The sequence below is a fragment of the Diuraphis noxia genome, unplaced genomic scaffold (genome assembly GCF_037042655.1).
Source record: "Diuraphis noxia isolate RWA-SAM2 unplaced genomic scaffold, SU_Dnox_SAM2 contig0004, whole genome shotgun sequence".
In the NCBI taxonomy this organism is placed as follows: Eukaryota; Metazoa; Arthropoda; class Insecta; order Hemiptera; family Aphididae; genus Diuraphis; species Diuraphis noxia.
Window position 1 is genome coordinate 38,607,853 of NW_028301714.1, and position 21,906 is coordinate 38,629,758.

Sequence of the window (21,906 nt, forward strand, 5' to 3'; positions counted from 1 at the left end):
ACCAAAATAAGAAAATCACCAAAAAATGTGAAATCCAGTGAAAATCCAATGTTGTTAAAATTTAAATTTCAAATGCTCATAAAAATTTAATTTGAATTTCCGTTGGACTTTTTATTTGTTATAAAGATTGACAAACTTGTAGGGAATCTTGTATTAAATTTCAAATCTTAGATTTAAAAAGAAATTTTTTTATGAAATTCTAGCTTAAAATAATTTGTGAATTTTCGTGATTTTTATATAATATGTTGTCAAAACTCAAACTTTGAATGCTTAAAAAAAAAAATGTGACTGTATTCCTTTTATTTTGCAAATGCTATTGTAAAAATATGTTAGGAGCCTTGTATTAAATTTTAAAATCTTAGAATTAAAAAGAAAAACTTTTATGAATTTCTATCTAAGATAATTTGAACATTGCCGTAATTTTTACATATTTAGTCAAAATTTGAACTTTAAATGCTTATAAAAAAGAATTGTGACTATGAATTTATTTTATTTTTCAACTGCTACTGTAACAATATGTTAAGAGCCTTGTATTAAATTTTTAAGCTTTTCTGTCTAACAAATAAATTGTTATCAATATTAATTTTTAAAAAACTAATAATGATCGAAAATTTCAAATGCCTATGAAGAGTTCAACTAAAGTCGAACATTTTTTGGTGGAAAATTGCATGGTGGATAGAATATACAGGTGAATATACTTATATAAACATTCGGTGAAAATTTCATGTATCTATAGTCATTTTTTTTAAAATAACATCAAAAACCAAAATCGATTTTGTCGAAAAATGAGTGTGCGTAAAATTTCCCGTTTTTCCCTTAATTTTTAGTTTGTTCTTCTCGATTATTTAGAAAAGTATTAAGAATTTTTCACTTTTGACCCCCCAAAGTACCAACTAGATTCCTTTCTGATCGAACGAGGTACTGAAGTCAAAAATCGAAGCACTTTTATTGTCGCAAAACGTGATGACAGACACACAAAATAAAAAAACACATCATGGTAAAATCAATACATTCATCGCTCCGCTCAGAATCTAAAAATATTATATAATAATTATATTAAATATAGATGTATTAACATTTATTTTAATTTTAATTTTTTCGGAGGGCTTTTTTTCCATGGGATTTTTTTCCGCGATTCCCTGCGCTTCTATGCAATCTGACAAAAACACAAACACATTATTATTGTTTAGTACCTATAATATTGGAAATTTTTTGTAGGTTTGTGGCTATACATCTTATTGTAAGCATAGACGAAGGATTTATTAAAATAAAAAATAAAGTATTACGTAACATAATTAAAGACGTACGAGTAAGTACCATTGATACGTAATAATGTAATATAAGAGATTGGGGTATTCGACATTCGTAGATAATTATATTTAATTAATTAATAATTACCCAATACCTATAAACCTTGGGTTTATGCAACAACGGCACAACGCCAACAAGGCAACAACTACACAAGACACAACTCCTAACCTAACCTAACTTTATTTTTATTGTCGTGGTGAGCCAGACGCACAGATATATTATAAACATATGTTTATATATCTGTGGCCGGACGTGACCATGTTGTTGTTATCACGGTCTAGTTTATTTTGTGCTTTTGAGGCTATAATGCTATATCACAATTCACAATAAATTACAATGTTCTGCGGACTGCGACGCTGTGATGGAGGACAGAGGACAGACTGTGCATTCCGCGGTTTTCTTCTTTTTTTATAGACAGTTTAGTTCATTAGTTGTAGATGGCTATTCTATCTTAGATCACGATTGAGTGATCATAATATTGTATATAAATATATTATATAGTATACTAATATACTTATTACTCTATATGGTTGAAGTATGTGATATAATTATGTCTTATCTGCAGTCGTTCTTATTAACGGTTACATTATTGATAACGATTCAAAGCATTTCAGTATAAATTTTATTATAAATTTTGCTTTTGAAACCTTTTTAAATAGCAAAATATTTATCTGATTTCATTGTTTCTTCCACATGATATCTTAACCTGTAGTTTCCGGTAATTGGTCAATCATGGTTTTCATTTTCAGTGTTGATGTGTGGTGTGCGCGATTCTAGCGACCAGCCGTAACAACTAACGGATTATATATACTATATAATTCTTAGATATAGATAATCCATACCAATATTTTAAATAGAAATAGGGATACTATTACACTGTTTTATTTATCATCTGTCTATTTGTGTTTGACAAGCGGCTATAGTGGCTTCGACCAACAATTTACCGTTGGCGGTCGGCAGTCTGTTCATTTTGTCATTCTGAATTTTGAATTTGAATGAGTCAACTCGTCAATTATTGCTTACTTTTTGTAGTTATTTTGTTAAGAATATAATTATTTTTTATTTTAATTAGAATACAACTACATAATAATGGTATTGAGCCCACTTACATCCAAACAAGTATTGGAGTTCTTGCCTCTGAACACGTGGACCGAGGTATGTTCACAAATTATAATGGTTTTCATGTTTTTCATAGAAGCTTATTTATATTATTTATTATTCAACTTTAATTTTGTGTAATCATTATTATCGTTGTACAAGGATAGATCCAAATAGTAAATAGTTGACCCCACGTGCTCGCTTTAATTTTTAAATCATGGTGGTCTGTAAACCTTGATTTACACAAAGGCAATGGGTGCGTGGTTAGTTAGCCCTAATAGTTGATCTATATACCATATTGTTTCTTTTTTTTTTATTAAACGAAATATACCCTCTGCGACATAGGTCATTGGGTTACAAAATTTTTTATTTCATTGGGTTAAGATTACATTATTCACAACTATATTATTTACAATTTTCATATTTTATTTTGTAGGTCTGCCTATATATTGTTTCTTATTTAATATAACTTATTACAAACACAAAATACAATTTTTTTAAATATATTATTTTTCTCATCAGCTGTATTGTTGGTTTATAACTTAGTTTTTAATGTATCATTTATGTCATAGGTTAATATTTTAAGACCCATAGAAACAGTTGTACTAACTGCCTAATAATTCAATATTTTGTACCAACATTTTTTGTTATTTCTCCTAAAATTATGTTGCATTCTGTGTTTTTTTCTTACTAGTCTGCACTTTTGCACGTAAACATTACATTTAAATGTATTAAAACAGAATAAGAAGCATCCCTTAAATTGATAATATCACTAAAATTATATCTATCATCGTTAGTTAGGGCGGCATCTTAGTGGAGCCAAGATAAGTGGTCGCCTCTTCAAAAAAAAAAAATAAACAATAAAATGAAAGGTTTTGAGAGGGCAAACTGATCATTCTTAATGGACCAGTTAATTGTTACTAATAATTGCCCCCTTAACAATTAGTGCTAAAAGTTACCCATGTAGACTACCATCTATTAATCATTATAATTTTTTTATTGTTGAAGATTATACTTAATATTAATTTTATTTTAATAGGTTGATTTGCTTTCAAGTGATTTAAAAAATGTTTATATTGTCACAACTAAGGATAAAATGGAAAAGCGAAATAAAGACATGCAATCAATTTCATTACAGAGTAGCTCATATGATAAAGTCACACAATTTAAAGTATTTCAAATAGTTGCTGTTGAAATTGAAGGCAAATGGTAATATATTTTTTATAATAATAAGAAATCATCTTTAATTCCTCTGCGAAAATGCACTTTACCACACCATTCAAATTTTTAATTTTTTTGTAACTTATATTATTTATTTAAAAATAATGGTACTGAATACTTTGTTTTAAAGTTATAGTCTCTGGAAGTGTCTGATTAACTACGTTTGAGCGCAACACTACGTTAATCAAAACTTTTGCTATATTTTTCTTGAAACTTAAGTATATTAATGAGTTGAAAACAATGGTGCAATCAGAATTTAGTTTCAAAGTTGTGGTGATATAATGTTGTAACTATTTATTTACTTGACTTATTTTTACGCCTAGGTTATTTTGTTGCTTACCCACATTGGTCACGCACTGGCCCGGCACAATCAAATTAATTTTGGCACTTGGTGTAATAAAATTTTAATGATGTATTATAATTAGGGATGGGCCAACACTAGAACTGATACTAAATATCAGCCGTGAAGTTAGGCAGGTAAATGGAGCTACTATATTATACTTATGTTACTTTAATTGGCCATCGAGTTAGGTTAGGTTTTAGGTCTGATGACCAGAGCCAGTAGGCAAAGGGATCAACTACTTATCATACTCCAACTTGCTCCCTTTACAAATATTTCAAAAACCATCATTTTAATATGGTTGGTTTACACGTATGTACCAAAATAGAAAAAAAAATATATGAAGAGCTAGGTAAATTATAGTGTTATTGGCTGTACGTAAAATTGCTTATTTCTAATGGCCATAACATTAAAACTAAGTCCGACCGACAAATTCAGATTGCACCATTCTTCTAAAATGGTTAACGTAAATAAGTTTAAAAAAAAAAAAAAAATAGAAAATAGGAAAATTTGCATAGGGTGGTAAAGTGTATTTGTTCCAATTTCTCTACATACAAAATGCATTGGGTGTGTACTTTGTTTATTAAGGTTCAGAGGGAAATTAATAAGTTTCAATGAATTTCAAACTGAAAATACCAGACTAGAATTAATTGATTATGGCTCTGTTTATCAAACTAAGTTAGAAAATCTGTTTGTTCTTCCATATTATTTTATGTATGAACCATTAGTAAGTAAAAGTTATTTAGATTTTAAACCCTTAATTTGATTTAATCAATATATAATAACTATTGTATTCTAGGCTTTACCAGTTACCTTCAAAGATTTTATTCCGAAGAAAACAACATTTTCTATAAAACCCCTTCTATCAGAAAGTGTAATTATTACTAATTAATAATATAGCTAATATTATTTATATTTATTAGTTTTTATTGTATATTCTATTATTATTGTTCTTATTTATTCAATTTTAGAATCTACATGAAGGTGTCGTTCTTGTTGATGTTAACTGTAATGATACAAAGTTGGAAAATGGTGTGAATGAAAAACAATTATTAGAATCCAAAAAAGAGTAAGTAATGTATTTTAATATTATTTAGTTAATGTGTATTTTATCATTATTAGCAATAAATAGTAAAAATATAATAGTAGATACCTATAGAAACCTTGGTTTTTAATTGTTTTCATATAGTGCTTAATAAAAATTTAATATGGCATGTTTTCTTTCTCTTAACTTCTATCATATTCATTTTAATTAAGCACACAATTTAGTATTTTTTTTATACAATAATTGAATTAATGATCTACAGGTACTTCTATGGGTAACTTTTGTTATTGTTTACATTATTGTATATATTTTTTGTTGTGAAAATACACTGCAAAAAAGCCTATTGCCTGCATTCAATTTTTGGGTTTAAGTAAGGTAAGGTATGAAAAATGGGTTCTAGATATTTTATAAATTGTATAAGTGGTGATCAAAGGCAATATTTTATAAATTTCGCACACCGAAATAAAGATAGTTGAGCATCACTTTTCTAAAGGTTCTTGTGCTTACGACAAATGTTCAGTTTACACTATGCCTTTACTGTAATCACTAGTTTCTATAATTTATTTATTTTTAAATTTGTTTTAGCATTACCCCTGGGAATGTTTCAAAAACTATAAATATTCAAAATATGACCAATAGTCATTATAATGATAAATTGAGGTAACATTTTTTTAATCTTATAACTATTATGTATTTAATTAAAATGTCCTTGGCATTAATTAATTTAAAGTAAACATGATGCCTTCTAATTTCTTTGTTTTTAATGTTTTAGCATTAACTGTGCTAATGATTTAAAAATTGTGAGTGTAAAAAATAATATAACGAATGGTCAAGATGATAACGAATTGAGGTAAAATATTTTTTCTTCTAACTTATGACCAGTGGCTGTTTTAATCTAACTTCAAGGGGAGGGGGGGGGGTTGGTTCAAAATATTCAATAACAACCAGGAGTAACCACGGTTTTCAAATATAGATACTACAAAAAAACATTTGATTACCATTAAGATTAGGCTTTAATCATAACTATTGGAAATTTTATAAAATGTTTTAAATTTTAATAAAAAATTCACCCAGGGAAGGGTGATCTGTCCTATCCCCTCTTTCTCTAAGAATCGCCACTGGTAATGACTATTTGATATGATCGTGTTACTAAAAAAAATTGTATTTACAGCTTATATTTATCTAGTAGTTCCAGAAAAGGTAGCTTTATTAGCGAAGAAAAACTTAAGATTGTGCCATTAAAAAATAAAGATTATTGCATTTTGACTTATTTTGAAGATTTTACTTGTTTGTATGCTGGCAAAGCTGTAAAAGATGATGGCAATGATGGCAGTTATAATTTATTTGATTTCGATATTTTAAAAGAAACCATTTTTAGTACAGGTTAATTTAAGTTTATATTTCTTATATGCAAATCATTTAAACAAATTATTTTTAAAACTTGAACATTTTTTTAAATTCTAAATAATGATAAAATATTTATTTTGTTCTGTTTCCTAATTTAGTTATCTAAGACTACTTGCAATCATGACTAAATAGATAGATAGGTATGATCACATTGGTATTAGTTATCGTATCATTTGTTGTAGTGCACTACGCCTACTGTACTTCTTGTTATTTCATTGGTCATTATATTTTTGGCGCCAATATTTTATAATATGAGAATTTTAAATGTTACATGTTAAGTCAATTATTCATAAGAAAAAAAAAAATCAACAATTTAAAATGTATGATGTACTTTAAATGTGTTAAAAATGAATAATAATTTAGTATTTTAGTCGACCAAATTTAATAGATGAATACTGTTAATACTTGATAATATAGTTAGCCAGTGAGAAGCCGAGAACTGAGTAACTTACTGGGTCTGAAGAGGATTTTGGTTATTAATAAAGATGTAATCATACCTATCGAATTAGTCATGCTTGAACAATTGGTAATTTGTGTTTTATTAACTCCCTATTTCAAATTTTAATATTCACAATTTGATTCAAGTTTATTATTAAAATAGGTTTTACTTGATTTTTGTTTACAATATTTCTCTACTGTTGGTTCTTCACTTCTAGAAAATATTAATTTAATAATAGTTTCAAACAATTGTGTTATCTATTAACTAAACTACCATTTAATTTGTTTTTCTTGAGTTCAACTGTACTGTACATGATCATAATAAATGTTGTATCAAATATTTACATACTTTATATTATTGTATATTTTTAAAATAACTTTATAACATCTTTTTGTGTTTATGTTAGTGTGTGAAATGCATTCAGTCAAAAAACATCAAACAATTCAGATTAAATTTGAAAAAAATAACTGATAACTGATTGTTATTCTTATTTTTGAGTAATTAGTAGTCAGATAACTAGTATAGTTATATATCAATGGTCATTGGATATAACTAATTAGTGCCTTATTTTGATATTTACAATTATTGTTATTTAATACATTATAAGATAATTAATTTATATATGTATTTTTTTATTTACTAGATAAAATACCTAAGAATTATCCTGTTGTGGGAGACATAGTGAAAGTATTTTCATATGAAAATGAAGGTTTATATCGAGCAAAAATATTAAAAAATAATAATGGCAGTTATGATGTATTCTATATTGATTATGGAAATATTGAAACAGTTCCATCAAATGTTATTTATGAATTAGCTGATGAATTGAAGAAGGTATTTTTCTTAAACTTAATTTAAACTTTTAATATATTTTTTTAATGATTAAGTTGTTTTCCATTGCTTTTATTTAGTTAATCATAATTCTATACCAGAAATAAAACTAAGTTGTTTTTAAATGTTGTATTTTTCCTTTTATGATTTGCCTCTCAAAAAAAATATGCATATTACCATTAAGTTTTGTACATTAAGTCTATGTAAATTATGCATAAATGGAAAACATGTTTTGATATAACTTTTAACATTTTCTTTTTTCAGTCTGTTATATAGGTGTCTCATGATTTACCCATTACAATATCTCCCAAAATAATGGAATATCAAAATTCTGATCTTTAAATAAGACTCTGGGACAAGAACTATATTTATTTCATATTTTAATATTTTGGTAAAAAGGTTAAAAATATATTTATTAATTTACTTATTTATGTCCAAAAAAATTCACCCATTTTGTAGAGTTTATTTTTCTGATAATATTAAAATTTTATTCTCATCAATTTCTTTATTTTTATTTTTTATTTTTAGTTAAATTGCGAATTATTTAACACTAGTGTTATCAAACATGTGAAACGCTGCGCCCTGAATGTGCTCTTACAGCCGGCCGATTGCTTTCAGCGTTTCTAGTTATATTCATATCTTATTTCTTCATAACTAGAATAAATATTTAAAATCAAGAAATTAATGAAAATAAAATGTTGAAACATCAATATTTTTAGAAAAATAAACTATATAATGGCTGTCTTTAATTTTTTTGGAAATGATTAAATAAAAAAATATATATTTTACATTTTTTACCAAACCATTAATCAAAAAATTAAATAATAGTAGTTCTTATCTCTGTGAGTCTTATTAAAAAACCAGAATTTTGATATCCATTATTTCGGGAGATACCGCAATGGGTAAATGTGCTTGGGAAACCCTGTATAGTTTTACATTGTATTCAATGAGTGTTCTTCATAACTAATACTGTTACTAGTTCATGTAAATAATAAACAATATTTCTTTGACTATGATATAAGAATTATTTAGAGGGTGATGTGTTTTCTAAGTTTCACAAATGTAAAACAGTAAAACTGTTATTCTTATATTTTTTCTATTCTAAATACCATAAACTAAAAGCAACATCGTACTGTAAATGTTCTAATATTTTTTAATGTGAAAATTTAGATTCTTAGTTATGCTGATCACTTTCTCTGTTGTTTCCTGCTCAAAACAGTTATGTTTTATATTTGTAAGTCAGAGATAATAAATGCGAGTATAGCGTCTTCTTGATAATTTAAAATATTAAATACTGACCAAATGATTTATTTAAATGTATGTAGTGAGTTTTGTAAGAGGTAAGTGATGTATCATAATTATATGTCACTTATAACTTACACGAAACCCTTAAAAAAATGTCAGCGCACTGTTTGTTTCTCTCTTTGCCAAGCAAAACGCATTTACTTTAAGGGCCATTCTTACAATGCTCGGTTAGTGCCTGATAACACTAGCCGGAAGAATTTATCATGAGTTAACCGATATAATTCTACCGGTTAGTCTTAACCGACACTTAACCGGACATTGTAAGAACGGCCTTAAATCATTTAATTTTAATTTTTTTTTCAAATAATTTTAGAGTAAAATAACATATTAAAATTGATATTTGTTTATTTATTTAATATTTTTGAGGGAATGACAATTTCTATTTTTTAGTTATGAAATCAAATACCAAGTCAAATAATTATTAAATTTAAAACCATTTGGTCATAATATCCTCTATAAATTTTTTAATAGATGATTTTACTCAAACATCATATAAAATTAGTGAAAGTGTTTTAACTACACTCACGCACGAGTTTGAGAGAGAAAACAAATATTGCACCAACATCTTCTTAATATTATGTTTTCACCAACTATCATTTAATTATTATACAGTACACTCACCAATACTGAAGTTACAAAAATCATTACATCAGGTGTTGTTACAAAATGTTTTGTGTTTAATATTAATGTACATACATACGAAATACATACACTGATTATTGATATGTTCAATATACATTGTATGTACCATGGTTTTGTGGAATGATTGTAATATTTTGAGTCATGCAAGTCTAAAGATATAAGACAGCTTCTGTCTATAGGCATAATAATTATAAAATTATATTGAAGTAGTTGCCATTATTTTTTTTAGAAAATTCTTTTTAAATTCTAAAACTAATATAATATTATTGTAAGCCAAAATATAACTATCTATCCTAGCAGATAGATGAAAAAAGTTTTTATAATTTAGGAATCCTATCTTTATTGTTAGTTGGTGAACATGAAATCCTAGAAAAGCAATATTGTTAATTAAAACTGATGGACTGCAAATTAGTATTACTAAATGTGTGTGACAAATTTAATAATTTTTACATACAAATGTCAAACTATTATAAAATATCTAATTTTTGTGGAAAAATCATAAAAATAATTTTTTCAGCTATTAATTATAAAATTAATTTTAAAGCCAGTTTTCCTGTGAATAATACAAATAAAATTACTATTTATACATGTATAGTCTAATCTATAATTCTGTTTTTTTTTTTACAATTTTAGCCTGGAATTGCTGTTAAAATAGGACTCGGTGATTTAAAAAAATTTCAAATTACTGAACAAATAAAACAAGCGTTTCAAACTTTTTGTAATGCTGGAAAGCCATTTGTGATTGTGCGTATTGTATAATATACTTATTCTATATATTTCTGCAATTGTAATTAACCCACTAATTTCAAAATATAATTTATTCAACGAGTTAAATATAGCAATAATGTTGTTAAAATTAAACAATAACAATGATTAATGCCATACAATTTTATTATATTTTGAAATTGTCACACAATATTATACATAATTTAATTATTTTTATTACAACTTTGAAATAAAAATGTTAGTTAAATACTTAAATGTTTATAAATATATTTTATTTTTAGGAGTTTGATGAAAACAGTAAAAATTGTCTAGAAAATGTTAAGTTGAAGGATATAGAAAATGGATTATATATTAATTCTCAATATTTTATGAAATGCTCGTTAGTAGAATCTGGTAATTTTATTTATTATTTATGATGGTTATTATAATTAAATATAATCCTTTATTTTATTTGTTGAATAAATAATAATATATGTTAACATTTTTACTGTTTTATGAATTAGAACTTACACCTGTACAAATTGATAAAAATACTTCAATAATTCATAACAATACTAATCAACTTAGTGATTTAAAAAATAATGATATAGTTTTTTTAAAACATTTTGAAGATATGAGTAATGTTTATATTGTGAAGAATGTACATTTATTAAATGATATGATGTTAAAATTTGTTCAAGATATGAGTGAGTTAATTTTTTTATACAAATAATATTTTTAAAAGTAAATGTATTAACCATGTTTTATATTTTTAGCGGCTCTTTGTAAAAAAGAGTTAAATGTAGGAGATATTGTTAAAATTGTACTTGAAAAATGTCAATACCGTGCTAAAATTCTAAATGTCGATACTAATTTGATTTATGTTCAAAATATTGATTTTGGATATTGTGAATTTGTGGAGGCAAATTCTATTTGTGAACTGTCAGATGATTTATCAAAGGTTAGATATTTATATTTATATCAATTTCCATATCATATATGAATGTGTATATGTACAATTTTATTTTAATTTTGTAACTTATTCATTAAGTTGTTCGTAATTTTTACTTTATAGATTTAATTATTACTGTTTTATTTATATTTTTAAAATATAATTGTTTTGAGAAACTAAAGTATTTATTTAATTCTATCGATGATTTAGTATGAAGAATTTCGAGATATACCGTCCGGTTTTTTGGTACTTCCGTGTTATCTCGACTACCCAAATATTTCCAAGACTACCTGTTAGAATTATCCGGGTTATCTCACTACCTCCGTAGACCGTAATTTATTAATAAATATATATTCCCGCGTTGTAATCTATATCATCCTAATGTACAATTTAATTTTGTCTTCGATGTACAATGTACCTACTATAAGCCATTTAGTTGACTTTAACCATTTTATGCTGGTTTTTATTTCGTTAGTCATTCGATAATACTCCTATTGTCCATATTAGCGCTACGTCTAGTTAAATATATCGTCTAGTCAATATGAATTTTTTTAATTTGCCATCATCTGTGAAGGAGGCTGTTAATTTTCTCCAAGAATGCGGAGTGTTACCAAGTGCACTAAATTTTTTATTTATTATTTATATTATATTATTACAATTTTTTCTATACACATTTTTATCATATTATATACATTTTTTAAAATTTTTATCCATTTCATCATGTTTCAAAATAGATTTATATTATTATTCAGAATAGATTTAATTAAATGTTAATTAAACAATATTATATTACAAATACATTAATTAAAATTTAATGTTATTAATTATTTTTATTATTTAAAAAATTGTGGTAGTCGAACTAACACGGTTGATCATATAATAGGTAGTCTTGGAAATATTTGGGTAGTCTAGATAACACGGAAGTACTGGTTTTTTTTGTTTGCTATTATACAATATCATTGTCGCAACATTTTTTCTCTGTCTTGATTTTAAGGGGGTTCTAGTCAGTCATTTTCTAAGGAGTAAGATTTAGGCAAATTATGTGTCACGTATAACCTGGTCATATCAATGTGTGCGAGTGTAAATGATCATTAGTGTGTGTGCGTGCTGGTGTACACTGTATCTCAATAATGCATTACGAGTTACGACCTGTATCCGCATTCGAAGAATCAAACAATAGACTACATTAGGTACTTATAGTCCACCGGGTACCCACACGCATCATACACTACTTAAACTATTATTATAATATAATATTATTTAGGTATTATTTATAAATGCATAGATAAAGATAACGCACAATAAATCCAATCAAGCTCAGTGATCTGTTTATTTTTTAATATTGCATGATTTAGTATATTATCAACATAAGTACGTAGGAATTTAAGTTGCTATAGCGTGATAATAATTATTCAGTGAAGCATTTTTAATTTTTAAACAATTCATATTTTTTAAATACATATTTTTAAAAACGATTTATCTTGTAAAAGCATATTTTATTTTATAATAGATAGTAATAAATATTATAATAAAGCAAAAAATAATAATAAATGTATATAGGTATACCTTACATATTTATATATTATTATGTAAATATTATTTAGAAAGAATAACTTATGGTACCTAGTAAATAAATATAAAAATGTAAAAAAAAAACTGATGTTGGACATAATTACAATTCAATTTATAGCATATTCAATATATAAGTATAAACTGAAAAAAAGTATTCAATAAAAAAATCAATAGGTACCTAGTTTATTAGCTTAACTCTTTCAGTCCATCTCTTTTGTGGTGTATTATAGAAAAACATTATTATTATTATTATTATTATTGGACTAATATTATAATCTGATAATTATCGAAAATTGTTTCTCGGTAGATAGTCGGCATCCGGTCGACGATCCGGGTAAACGTCACGTAATTAATTAGTTATCGGCATTTGGCGTTCTCGCACTCGCAGGCACATGTCAGGTTAAGTTATATTAGGAAAAAGTATTCAGTTACTCTTCGTGTAAAAACATACTTTGGCTGTGACAAAATTGTGGGACTTAGGTTGGTGTGATTTTAATACTGTAAAATCCTAAAAAATTTTAAAACCTCTAAAGAACGGACGAAGAATTTTTTTATAAATATTAATTTATTCAATACATATGATTGAACAAAAATGTTGTAAAAACTGAAATTTGTATGATATTATAATACTGTCAAAAGTTAAAACTTAAAAAAATTACTCCGACGGTTCTACAGAGGAGATGTTAAGAAATGTTATTTTTACAGCATTAAAATCGAACCATCCAAAGTCTTACAATTTTGTCATAGCGGGACTTCTTTTTTTTTTGATCGACTGGAACCACCTTAATGTTCATGTGCCATGTGTTACTTATTGAGAATGGGTTTTGTAAATTATCTTATAAATCATTATGGATTATGTTTTAATTTCTTCAGTTTAGTTGATTATTATGGTTTAATAGATAAAGTGATAGTAAGGATACAGTAAGGAGTTCATTTATCTATCAAGGAGATACTTTTGTTAGTGGCATATATTGTAAACATAATGAGGGAGAATAGGTCGAGACTTGAGATGGTTTGGTTATGTTATGAGAAGAGGTCACTCAGAGGCAGTAATAGAATAGTAGTTAGAAACTAATGTAGAAGGAAAGAAAGCCTTAATGTAACACTTTAAATAATAAACTGTTAGTTTCTATAAATAATTAGTTAGGTATGTTAAATATTTATGTTTTCTTGAATATTTGTCGTGTATAATTTTTTTAGACATAACTGCAAATTAAATTCTTATAAATCAAGATAAAATATAATTTTATCATTTAACTGTATTTAAAAAAAAAAAACTAGAGACCTATAGTCTGTCCACAATAAGAAATAGTAGACAGTGGTCGGTTTGTGTGCATGGGCATGGTCTTTACTACTTGTACAGAGTTGAGTGAAGCGCTGGCACTGTTGGTCAGGAAAGCAACAGCAAGAAGAATGGGCTTGGGTATGACTAGTGGTGACGAGTTTTTGGTCGCCGCTGTCTACTATTCTTATTATGAATAGAGTATAGAACACTACACAGAACCATTAATATCAAATTGATGAAGCTGCTGCTGCTATCTAATCTGTTTTATATAGATATAATATAATAAACTTTTTAGTGATTAATATTGTTATTAAATATTAATTAATATTCTTGTTTTTGTAGATTCCTGGACTAGCCATTGAGATTGGAGTTAAAGGACCTTTTGTAAAGAAGACACGTGACTTGGAGGTTTTTATTAAAAATAATGAAAAAATTCCATTATATTTGGTAAGTTTCAAGTCATTTTTAGGTATATTATGTAAAATAAGTATTTTATGTAGATATTATATATTATATATTTTATTATAGATGTTAAGTTATGTTGTTATGTGTTGTATTGTAGTTGGACATTAAGAGGGCGCTACTCTACCATTATTTGTTGTCTCCGTCTTACAAGTGCATAATATTGCAAATTTACTCACAGCAGATCACGTTTATCTCTGTTAGCTAAAAAATTAGAGTAAATTAGAGTACGAAGAGTAGATTTAAATGGTATATTTTTCTAAAAATTCCTGAATTTTGCTGTTGGAAAGTATTCAACGGAATGTTGGTTGCCCAAAAAAAAAATTTTTTTTTTATTTTTGAACTTTTGAATTTTTGTACTGTACAAAATAAATTGTTGTTTGAAAACATATTAGACAACGACGAATTAATTCTACTGAATAATGGTCAGCCCACCCATTTCAACCAGTACAATGGAAAAACCTCGGTGATATACTTGTCTATTGCAAGTTCTAATATAGCTACATATTTAGAATGGGAAGTACTCGATGAAATACACTCTAGTGACCACTGGCCCATAACCATAAACATCCAATTAGACAATAACCAAAATCCAGTTGAAATAAATAATAGATGGAGACTAAAAAATGCTAACTGACAAAAGTATTCCGAAACTTTTAATAATGAAATAGAAAATATAACCAATTCAATAACCTGTAATTCTAATATTAATGACGATGTTACATCATTTACCAACGCTATAATTATCTCAGCCCACTCTGTAATAGGTAAAACACAATACAAAGGAAAAAGATTGACAGTTCCGTGGTGGAATGCAAAATGTGACAACATAGTTAAAGAAAAGAAAAAAGCATTTAACAAATTCAAAAAAAAATAACAACTCATGCGATCTTATAACATTCAAAAAAATCCGTGCCAAAGCTCGCAATATACTTAAGACCAGCAAAACAAATTCTTGGCGTAATTTTACTACATCTATTTCATCTCAGTCCAGCTCTAAAGATTTATGGACATAGATCAAAAAATCAAAGGTTCGCCATCACAGCAAATTAAAATACTAGTCAATGACGGAGCTATAGTTATGGAGCCGTTTGACATACCTAATAAACTATCTAATAGCTAATATATGAACAAAATAATCCAATAATATACGAACCAAACATGAATATTAATAACGACTGTATTGCACTAAACGATATATTTAACCTAACAGAATTAAACAACAGTTTGAACCAAATGAAAAGCAAAAGTTGTGGACCTGATGATATTCCGTTCGTTTTCATTCAAAATTTGCCAATCAAAGCTAAAGAAATTCTACTAAATAATATATAATAAATTATGGGTGCTAGGAAACTTCCCTAACAACTGGAAACAAGCAATAGTCGTGCCTATACCGAAAAATGGTCAAGACCTGCACACCACTGAAGGTTACCGCCCCTTATCATTACTTAACACTATGAGTAAAATAATAGAAAAGATGGTCAATCATAGACTCATATGGTATCTTGAAAAACATAATTTACTGTCACCTCATCAACACGGCTTTTGAAAAAATAGATCTACTAACGATATAGTGGTAACCTTACAGACGGATATCAGTGACGCGCTAATTAACCATCAAAATATAATACTGATAAGCCTCGATCTTAAAAAAAGCTTACGACACCGTCTGGAGACATAGGGTGTTAAAAATTATGCAACAATTCGACATTCATGGTAACATGCTCAAATTTATTAAAAATCACATCTATGATAGAACATTTCAAGTAAAAATTAAAAATACCTTATCTGAACTGTTCACAAGCGAGAATGGCTTAGTACATGGATCATCTATAAGCGTAACATTATTCCTCATCTCAATTAACGAAATGTCAACTCAAGTCCCTCCACCCACGGTTATCAAACTTTTCGCCGATGATGCACTGATATATTGTAAAGGAAAAAATATGAATTCAATAAAAAATCAAATACAACTAACACTGGATAAGTTAAGTAAATGGAGCCTCGAAACAGGTTTCACTTTTTCTCCGAACAAGACCAAATGCATTCTTTTCTCCCGTCAAAGAAAAACAACCAAACCTATGATTAAATTTGAAAAAACAACACTTGGCTACTGCGACAATGTTAAAATTCTTGGGTTAACATTTGATAATAAACTCAACTGGTGCCAACACATCAAACTGTTAAGAATCCATACGCTCAAATTAATAAAAATTATAAAAACATTAGCTCACACTGAATGGGGATCTGATGCAGACAGTCTAATTAAAATATATAAAACCTTAATTAGATCGAAAATTGATTACGGTTCAATAATTTATGGAGCGGCTAACCATAGAACCATACAAATGCTAAATACAATACAAAATTTCGCCATTCGCTTATCTTTAGGTGAATTTAAAAGTAGCCCAGTCCCAAGCATATTGTGTATGGCTGGAGAACCTCCTCTTTCTTTAAGGAGAAAACAGCTCGAAACCAAGTACATTCTAAAAATAGCCAAACACCAAGAGAATCCAGTGTACAAAAAAATCTTTAAAAAAAGGTCCCAGGCAAAACCAATAAATGCATCTTATCTCAGATCAATTTATGAAAGACAACAAGATTTCATTATTAAAAATGAAAACCTTAATTAACAATACAATTCAAAGCACCATATTAAACATACCCCTTGGCGATTCAATAAAAGTATAATAGACCTTAGTCTATCATTATACAACAAAAATACTACAGATAAGAATATTTATAAAGGTCTACATTACGAACTTCTACAATCGTACCCCGAACACACACAGATATATACCGACGCGTCAAAAATCGATCAGAAGTCAGGTTTAACCGTAATATCTAATGACATAAACATACAATTAAAAACTAATGAGGTATGTAGTATTTATACTGTAGAAGCCCTAGCGATACTTATAGCCATTCAAAGCATTCCCTGTACTTACGATAAGAAATATCTATTAATGTCCGATTCTTCAAGTAACTTAATCAGCATATACAATTTAAATACGTCGCAACCAGTTATCTGTCATATAATTAATGAACTCTATGTATGTAAAAATAGTATATCACTCGCATGGATCTCGGGACACGTCGGCATAAGAGGTAACGAAATAGCTGATCTAAAAGCAAAAGTAACAACAGGTACCACGGCTTTTGAAGTATGCCCCCTCATATCGGACAGAGACTTAAAAACTCAACCAAATTCAAGTACATGGATGAATGGCAAAACCTTTGGTCGAAATGTGATAACAATAAACTAAGGGAAATAAAACACTCGATACTACCATGGCCCAAATCATTTGAGATGTCCAGAAGAGACGAGGTAATTCTTGTCTGCCTACGAATAGGCCACACGCGCATGACACATGGATATCTCATGGCCAAAGAAGACCCTCTCCACCATGCCTGACGTGTGGAACAATCATCACAGTCAAGCATATACTAACAGAATGTCATCAATTCAGTGAAAGTCGCATTGAACTAAAACTACCCGATACACTATACGAGACGTTATCACCCACTCCCAAGACGACCAATAAACTCCTCAATTTCATCAACTCAACAGGACTGTGTCAACTGATTTAAATATTCTAACTTAGATTAAAATGTAAATCCTTAATTATAAGTAATAAGTAGAAAGCAATTATGTAAGTAATTAATGTAAATTTAATATGTAACGCCGGCTAATAACCATGTAGTTGATGCCATAAACAATTAATAATGAAAAAAAAAAAAATTGTTTTTCCTTCATCATTTATGTTTTTTATATCCACTTTAGCGGAGAAAAATTAACTTTAAAATGTGCGACTTACTATGAATTGAACTTGACACAAGTAATGATGGCAAACAACAAACAAACAATTATTTTAATTATAAAAATTAGATTATTTTCTTCACTAGCTAAGTAATAATAATTGTAGCCTGTAGATAAGTACTCCATCTGACATCTTTCATTAGGTTTCCCCAGATAAATAAATTGTTTTCCTTTGTTCAAATTGCTTTTGTTAAGTATTTATAAATTATGTTAACCTGCAACATTATTTGCAACAATTTTGTACATTAAAATGTGGTGGCAATAGCTACACCAATAGTGTTACATGTTTAAAACAAATTATTGTTATTAATTTTTCAACATATTAACACTACTTTGCCACAATATGGTACAAGTCATCTGGAAGATTCTCATTTTATGGCTCCATCCTGCTCATGGATTTGTCATGTAATGTATAAGTTATTTTTTTTTTTTGTTTATGATGTTAATACAATTTGCAGGGAGCTATTAATTAAAATGTCTTTATTACTATTTAAAATTATTATATATTACATAATATTACATTATTTCAAAAATTTAATTCTATTTTGTGGATATAATTAGTTAATTTTAAAATTTTTAGAATTTCCTTGTTTTGATCTGAGAGTGTTCCAAAGGTTGCATAATGATTTTTGGTCAAGTTGAGGTATATTTGCTTTCGCTCGTACAGATAGCATTCTGTTAGGATATGTTTGTCAGTAAGTTTTAGGCAACAAGATCTGCAGATGGAAGGTTTATCTTTTGACATGAAATCCACGATAGCTTAATGTGTCCAATTCTTAGGTGATAACTGATATATAATGGTTTCATGCTTTTGATCTGTATTAGAATTTGCCATCTGAAGGTTGATCTAGTTAAGTTTAATGGTCTGGTTATTCCATATATGCCATTTTCTTGTGCATGCTTTCATGAAATTTTTGAAGTCGTGTGAGAAGCAGTCTAGTATGGTTGTGTTTGTGTTGGAAACAGCAATTGTGGTATATTAATCCACAGTTTTGTTACCTTTGAAAACTTTTATTTAAAATGTCCTAACTCATTTGAATTTTAAGTTCACCACAGTAACTAAACCCACTACAGCAAGGTTGAGTATCTTATCTTTATAAAAGTAATCTTTTATTTTTTTTTTTGTATATAATTTGTAAACTCAGAAAAACTAATAAGAAAAATTGATTAAGGATAATTTTATTTGTACATTTTAGGAATTTGATGAAGGAAATCCCAATAGATATCAAGAAATTACTTTAAGGAGAAAAGACAATTCAGAAAATATTTTTGAAGAGTTTTTAAAATTGAAAAAAAATCAATTAATTTGCAATGGTATGAACATTGTTATTTTTAATGTTTCTAAAATACATTAAGATCATTTTTAATTAACAGAAATTTCAAACAACCGTCTTAACAATGCCACAATAATCAAATCAAACAAAAGTTTAATCAATGACTTTCAAACCATTAAGCTAAAAAGTGGAGATTATTGTATAGTCTCTTATTTTAAAGATTTTAAAAATATATATTTATGTAAAGCTATAAAACATTGTGAAAATAATAGTTATGAAATGCATAATTTGCATATCATTTTGAAGACTATGGAAAGTGAAGGTTAGTTATGAGTAATGTATACATTGTATCAAATATATATTATTTATTTTTATAAATATATATAATATATTATATTCAAATAAGATAAGTAAAAATTTGACTGATTTATTGATGTTTTTTTTTTTTTAATGTCATGAGATTCATCTAAAATGTATTTGCATTAGGATTAACTATTAATCCATATGCAATTAAATTATAATAATATCAAATACTATTTTTATCACAATTTGTATTCAAATATTGTCTGTTTTAGATCGTGTAACAAAGATAAATCTACTTATAGGAGATATTGTCAAAGTATATTCAAATTCATACAATGGTTTTTTTAGAGCTAAAATAATAAATATTGACAATACAGAATTCTATGTTTCTTATATTGATTTTGGAAATACTGAGAAAGTTAATTTAGATCAGATATTTGAACTTTCAGATGAATTGCTAAAAGAGGTATGTTAATAAATATGATATTTATGTTCTTAAATTAAATTAAAATTATTTTGCTTAAAGAAAATGTTACCAACTCCAGTATCTATTGACGTTCCGCCTAATGCCGTTGTAACAGATAAAATTCAAGAGTTCTTTACAAACTTAATAGAAAATAATGTAGTTCTGTGTATTGTAAGTAATTAATTACCCAGGCACTTATTAAACTTATTTTTAATTAAAATTTATTTCTAGGAAAACAATAAACAAATTATTGATAGTTCAGAAAATATAAGTCTAAGAGAATTGAATTCTGGTAGTTCAGTGAACACTGAAGTGTTGAAATTACTACCTAGTGAAATTAAATCTATCAAAAATTGTGAAAATTCTACTGTAACACATTTTGAAAATATTAAATGTACTTATGTCGCCGATGATCATGATTTAGAAAATGTTAAAGTATTAAAGGAAACAATAGACAGTAGTACGGGTTAGTGTTCTAAATCAAATATATTTATATATTTTAAACAATTCAAAATGTATAATAATTTCTCAAGAGTTTTTTGGTGTACTGAATATATTATAATGTTAATGTATTCTTTAACCATTTACCATCTGACTAGCCTAGTTTCTTTCTTTAATTTATAGCGGAGATTGGTCAATTAAAAATTGAAGAATGCAACGAATTACCAGTTGTCATTGACAATAAAATAAAGTTTAAGCCACTTAAGAATAAAGAAGTAGTTCAGTTAAGGTATTTTCTTGATTCAACTTCTATATATGTTTCTCGAGGTTCTGAGGAAGATCAATTTAATTATGTAACTGAAAAAACAATACAAGATATGAGTAAGTTTCAAAAAACTAATAATACCAACACGATTATTTTAATCAGGCCTGACTTAAAAAAGAATTAAATATAACTATGATATCCATACATTTTAAATATAATGAAACAATCTAGTATAGCTGTATTTGTGTTGAAAACAGCAATCGTGGTATATTTATTCACAGTTTTATTACCTTTGAAAACTTTTATTTAAAATGCCCCAACTCATTTAAATTTTAAATCCACCCCAGTGACCAAACCCACTACAGCAAGGTTGAGTATCCAATCTTTTATTTATTTGTTTGTGTACAATTTGTAAATTCAGGAAATTAATATTAGGAAAAGTGGATTAAAGATAATTTAATTTGTATATTTTATGAATTTTATGAAGGAATTTTATATGTTTTATTGTTTTATATGTTGTCTATACTTAAATGTATAAGTATGATCAACTTTTATGGTACTCATTCTGTGATATATTTTGTGTCAAGTTGTACCTCTCCATTGTTTATGTTACTAATGGATGTGTTAAATTAGAGTTTAATGACTCAATTGCATTTGAAAAACTGAGTGAAGATGATGTCAAAAAGTGAAGTTTATTTGTCTATATAATGTATATTATTTTA

General features: G+C 27.1%; 1 protein-coding gene across 3 annotated transcripts in view; it reads left to right on the plus strand.

The window, feature by feature from the left end:
* Window positions 1-1,595: 1,595 nt before the first annotated feature.
* Window positions 1,596-21,906, plus strand: part of LOC107163247 (uncharacterized) — a 39,487-nt gene continuing 19,176 nt past the window's right edge. The window contains exons 1-21 of one of the 3 annotated variants that reach the window (XM_089225850.1): window positions 1,596-1,728; window positions 2,384-2,466; window positions 3,449-3,618; window positions 4,559-4,697; window positions 4,770-4,844; window positions 4,942-5,039; window positions 5,601-5,675; window positions 5,788-5,865; window positions 6,187-6,398; window positions 7,505-7,695; window positions 10,273-10,383; window positions 10,647-10,758; window positions 10,869-11,051; window positions 11,121-11,305; window positions 14,496-14,600; window positions 19,632-19,749; window positions 19,810-20,031; window positions 20,285-20,478; window positions 20,539-20,649; window positions 20,710-20,944; window positions 21,103-21,300. In XM_089225850.1, the coding sequence (XP_089081976.1) occupies window positions 2,401-2,466; window positions 3,449-3,618; window positions 4,559-4,697; window positions 4,770-4,844; window positions 4,942-5,039; window positions 5,601-5,675; window positions 5,788-5,865; window positions 6,187-6,398; window positions 7,505-7,695; window positions 10,273-10,383; window positions 10,647-10,758; window positions 10,869-11,051; window positions 11,121-11,305; window positions 14,496-14,600; window positions 19,632-19,749; window positions 19,810-20,031; window positions 20,285-20,478; window positions 20,539-20,649; window positions 20,710-20,944; window positions 21,103-21,300 (2,878 nt within the window). In that variant the 5' untranslated portion in view covers window positions 1,596-1,728; window positions 2,384-2,400. Of the gene's footprint in view, window positions 1,847-1,885; window positions 2,030-2,383; window positions 2,467-3,448; window positions 3,619-4,558; window positions 4,698-4,769; window positions 4,845-4,941; window positions 5,040-5,600; window positions 5,676-5,787; window positions 5,866-6,186; window positions 6,399-7,504; window positions 7,696-10,272; window positions 10,384-10,646; window positions 10,759-10,868; window positions 11,052-11,120; window positions 11,306-14,495; window positions 14,601-19,631; window positions 19,750-19,809; window positions 20,032-20,284; window positions 20,479-20,538; window positions 20,650-20,709; window positions 20,945-21,102; window positions 21,301-21,906 lie in introns of those variants that run through there. The other 2 variants (XM_015510562.2, XM_089225849.1) reach the window with 2 other exon arrangements.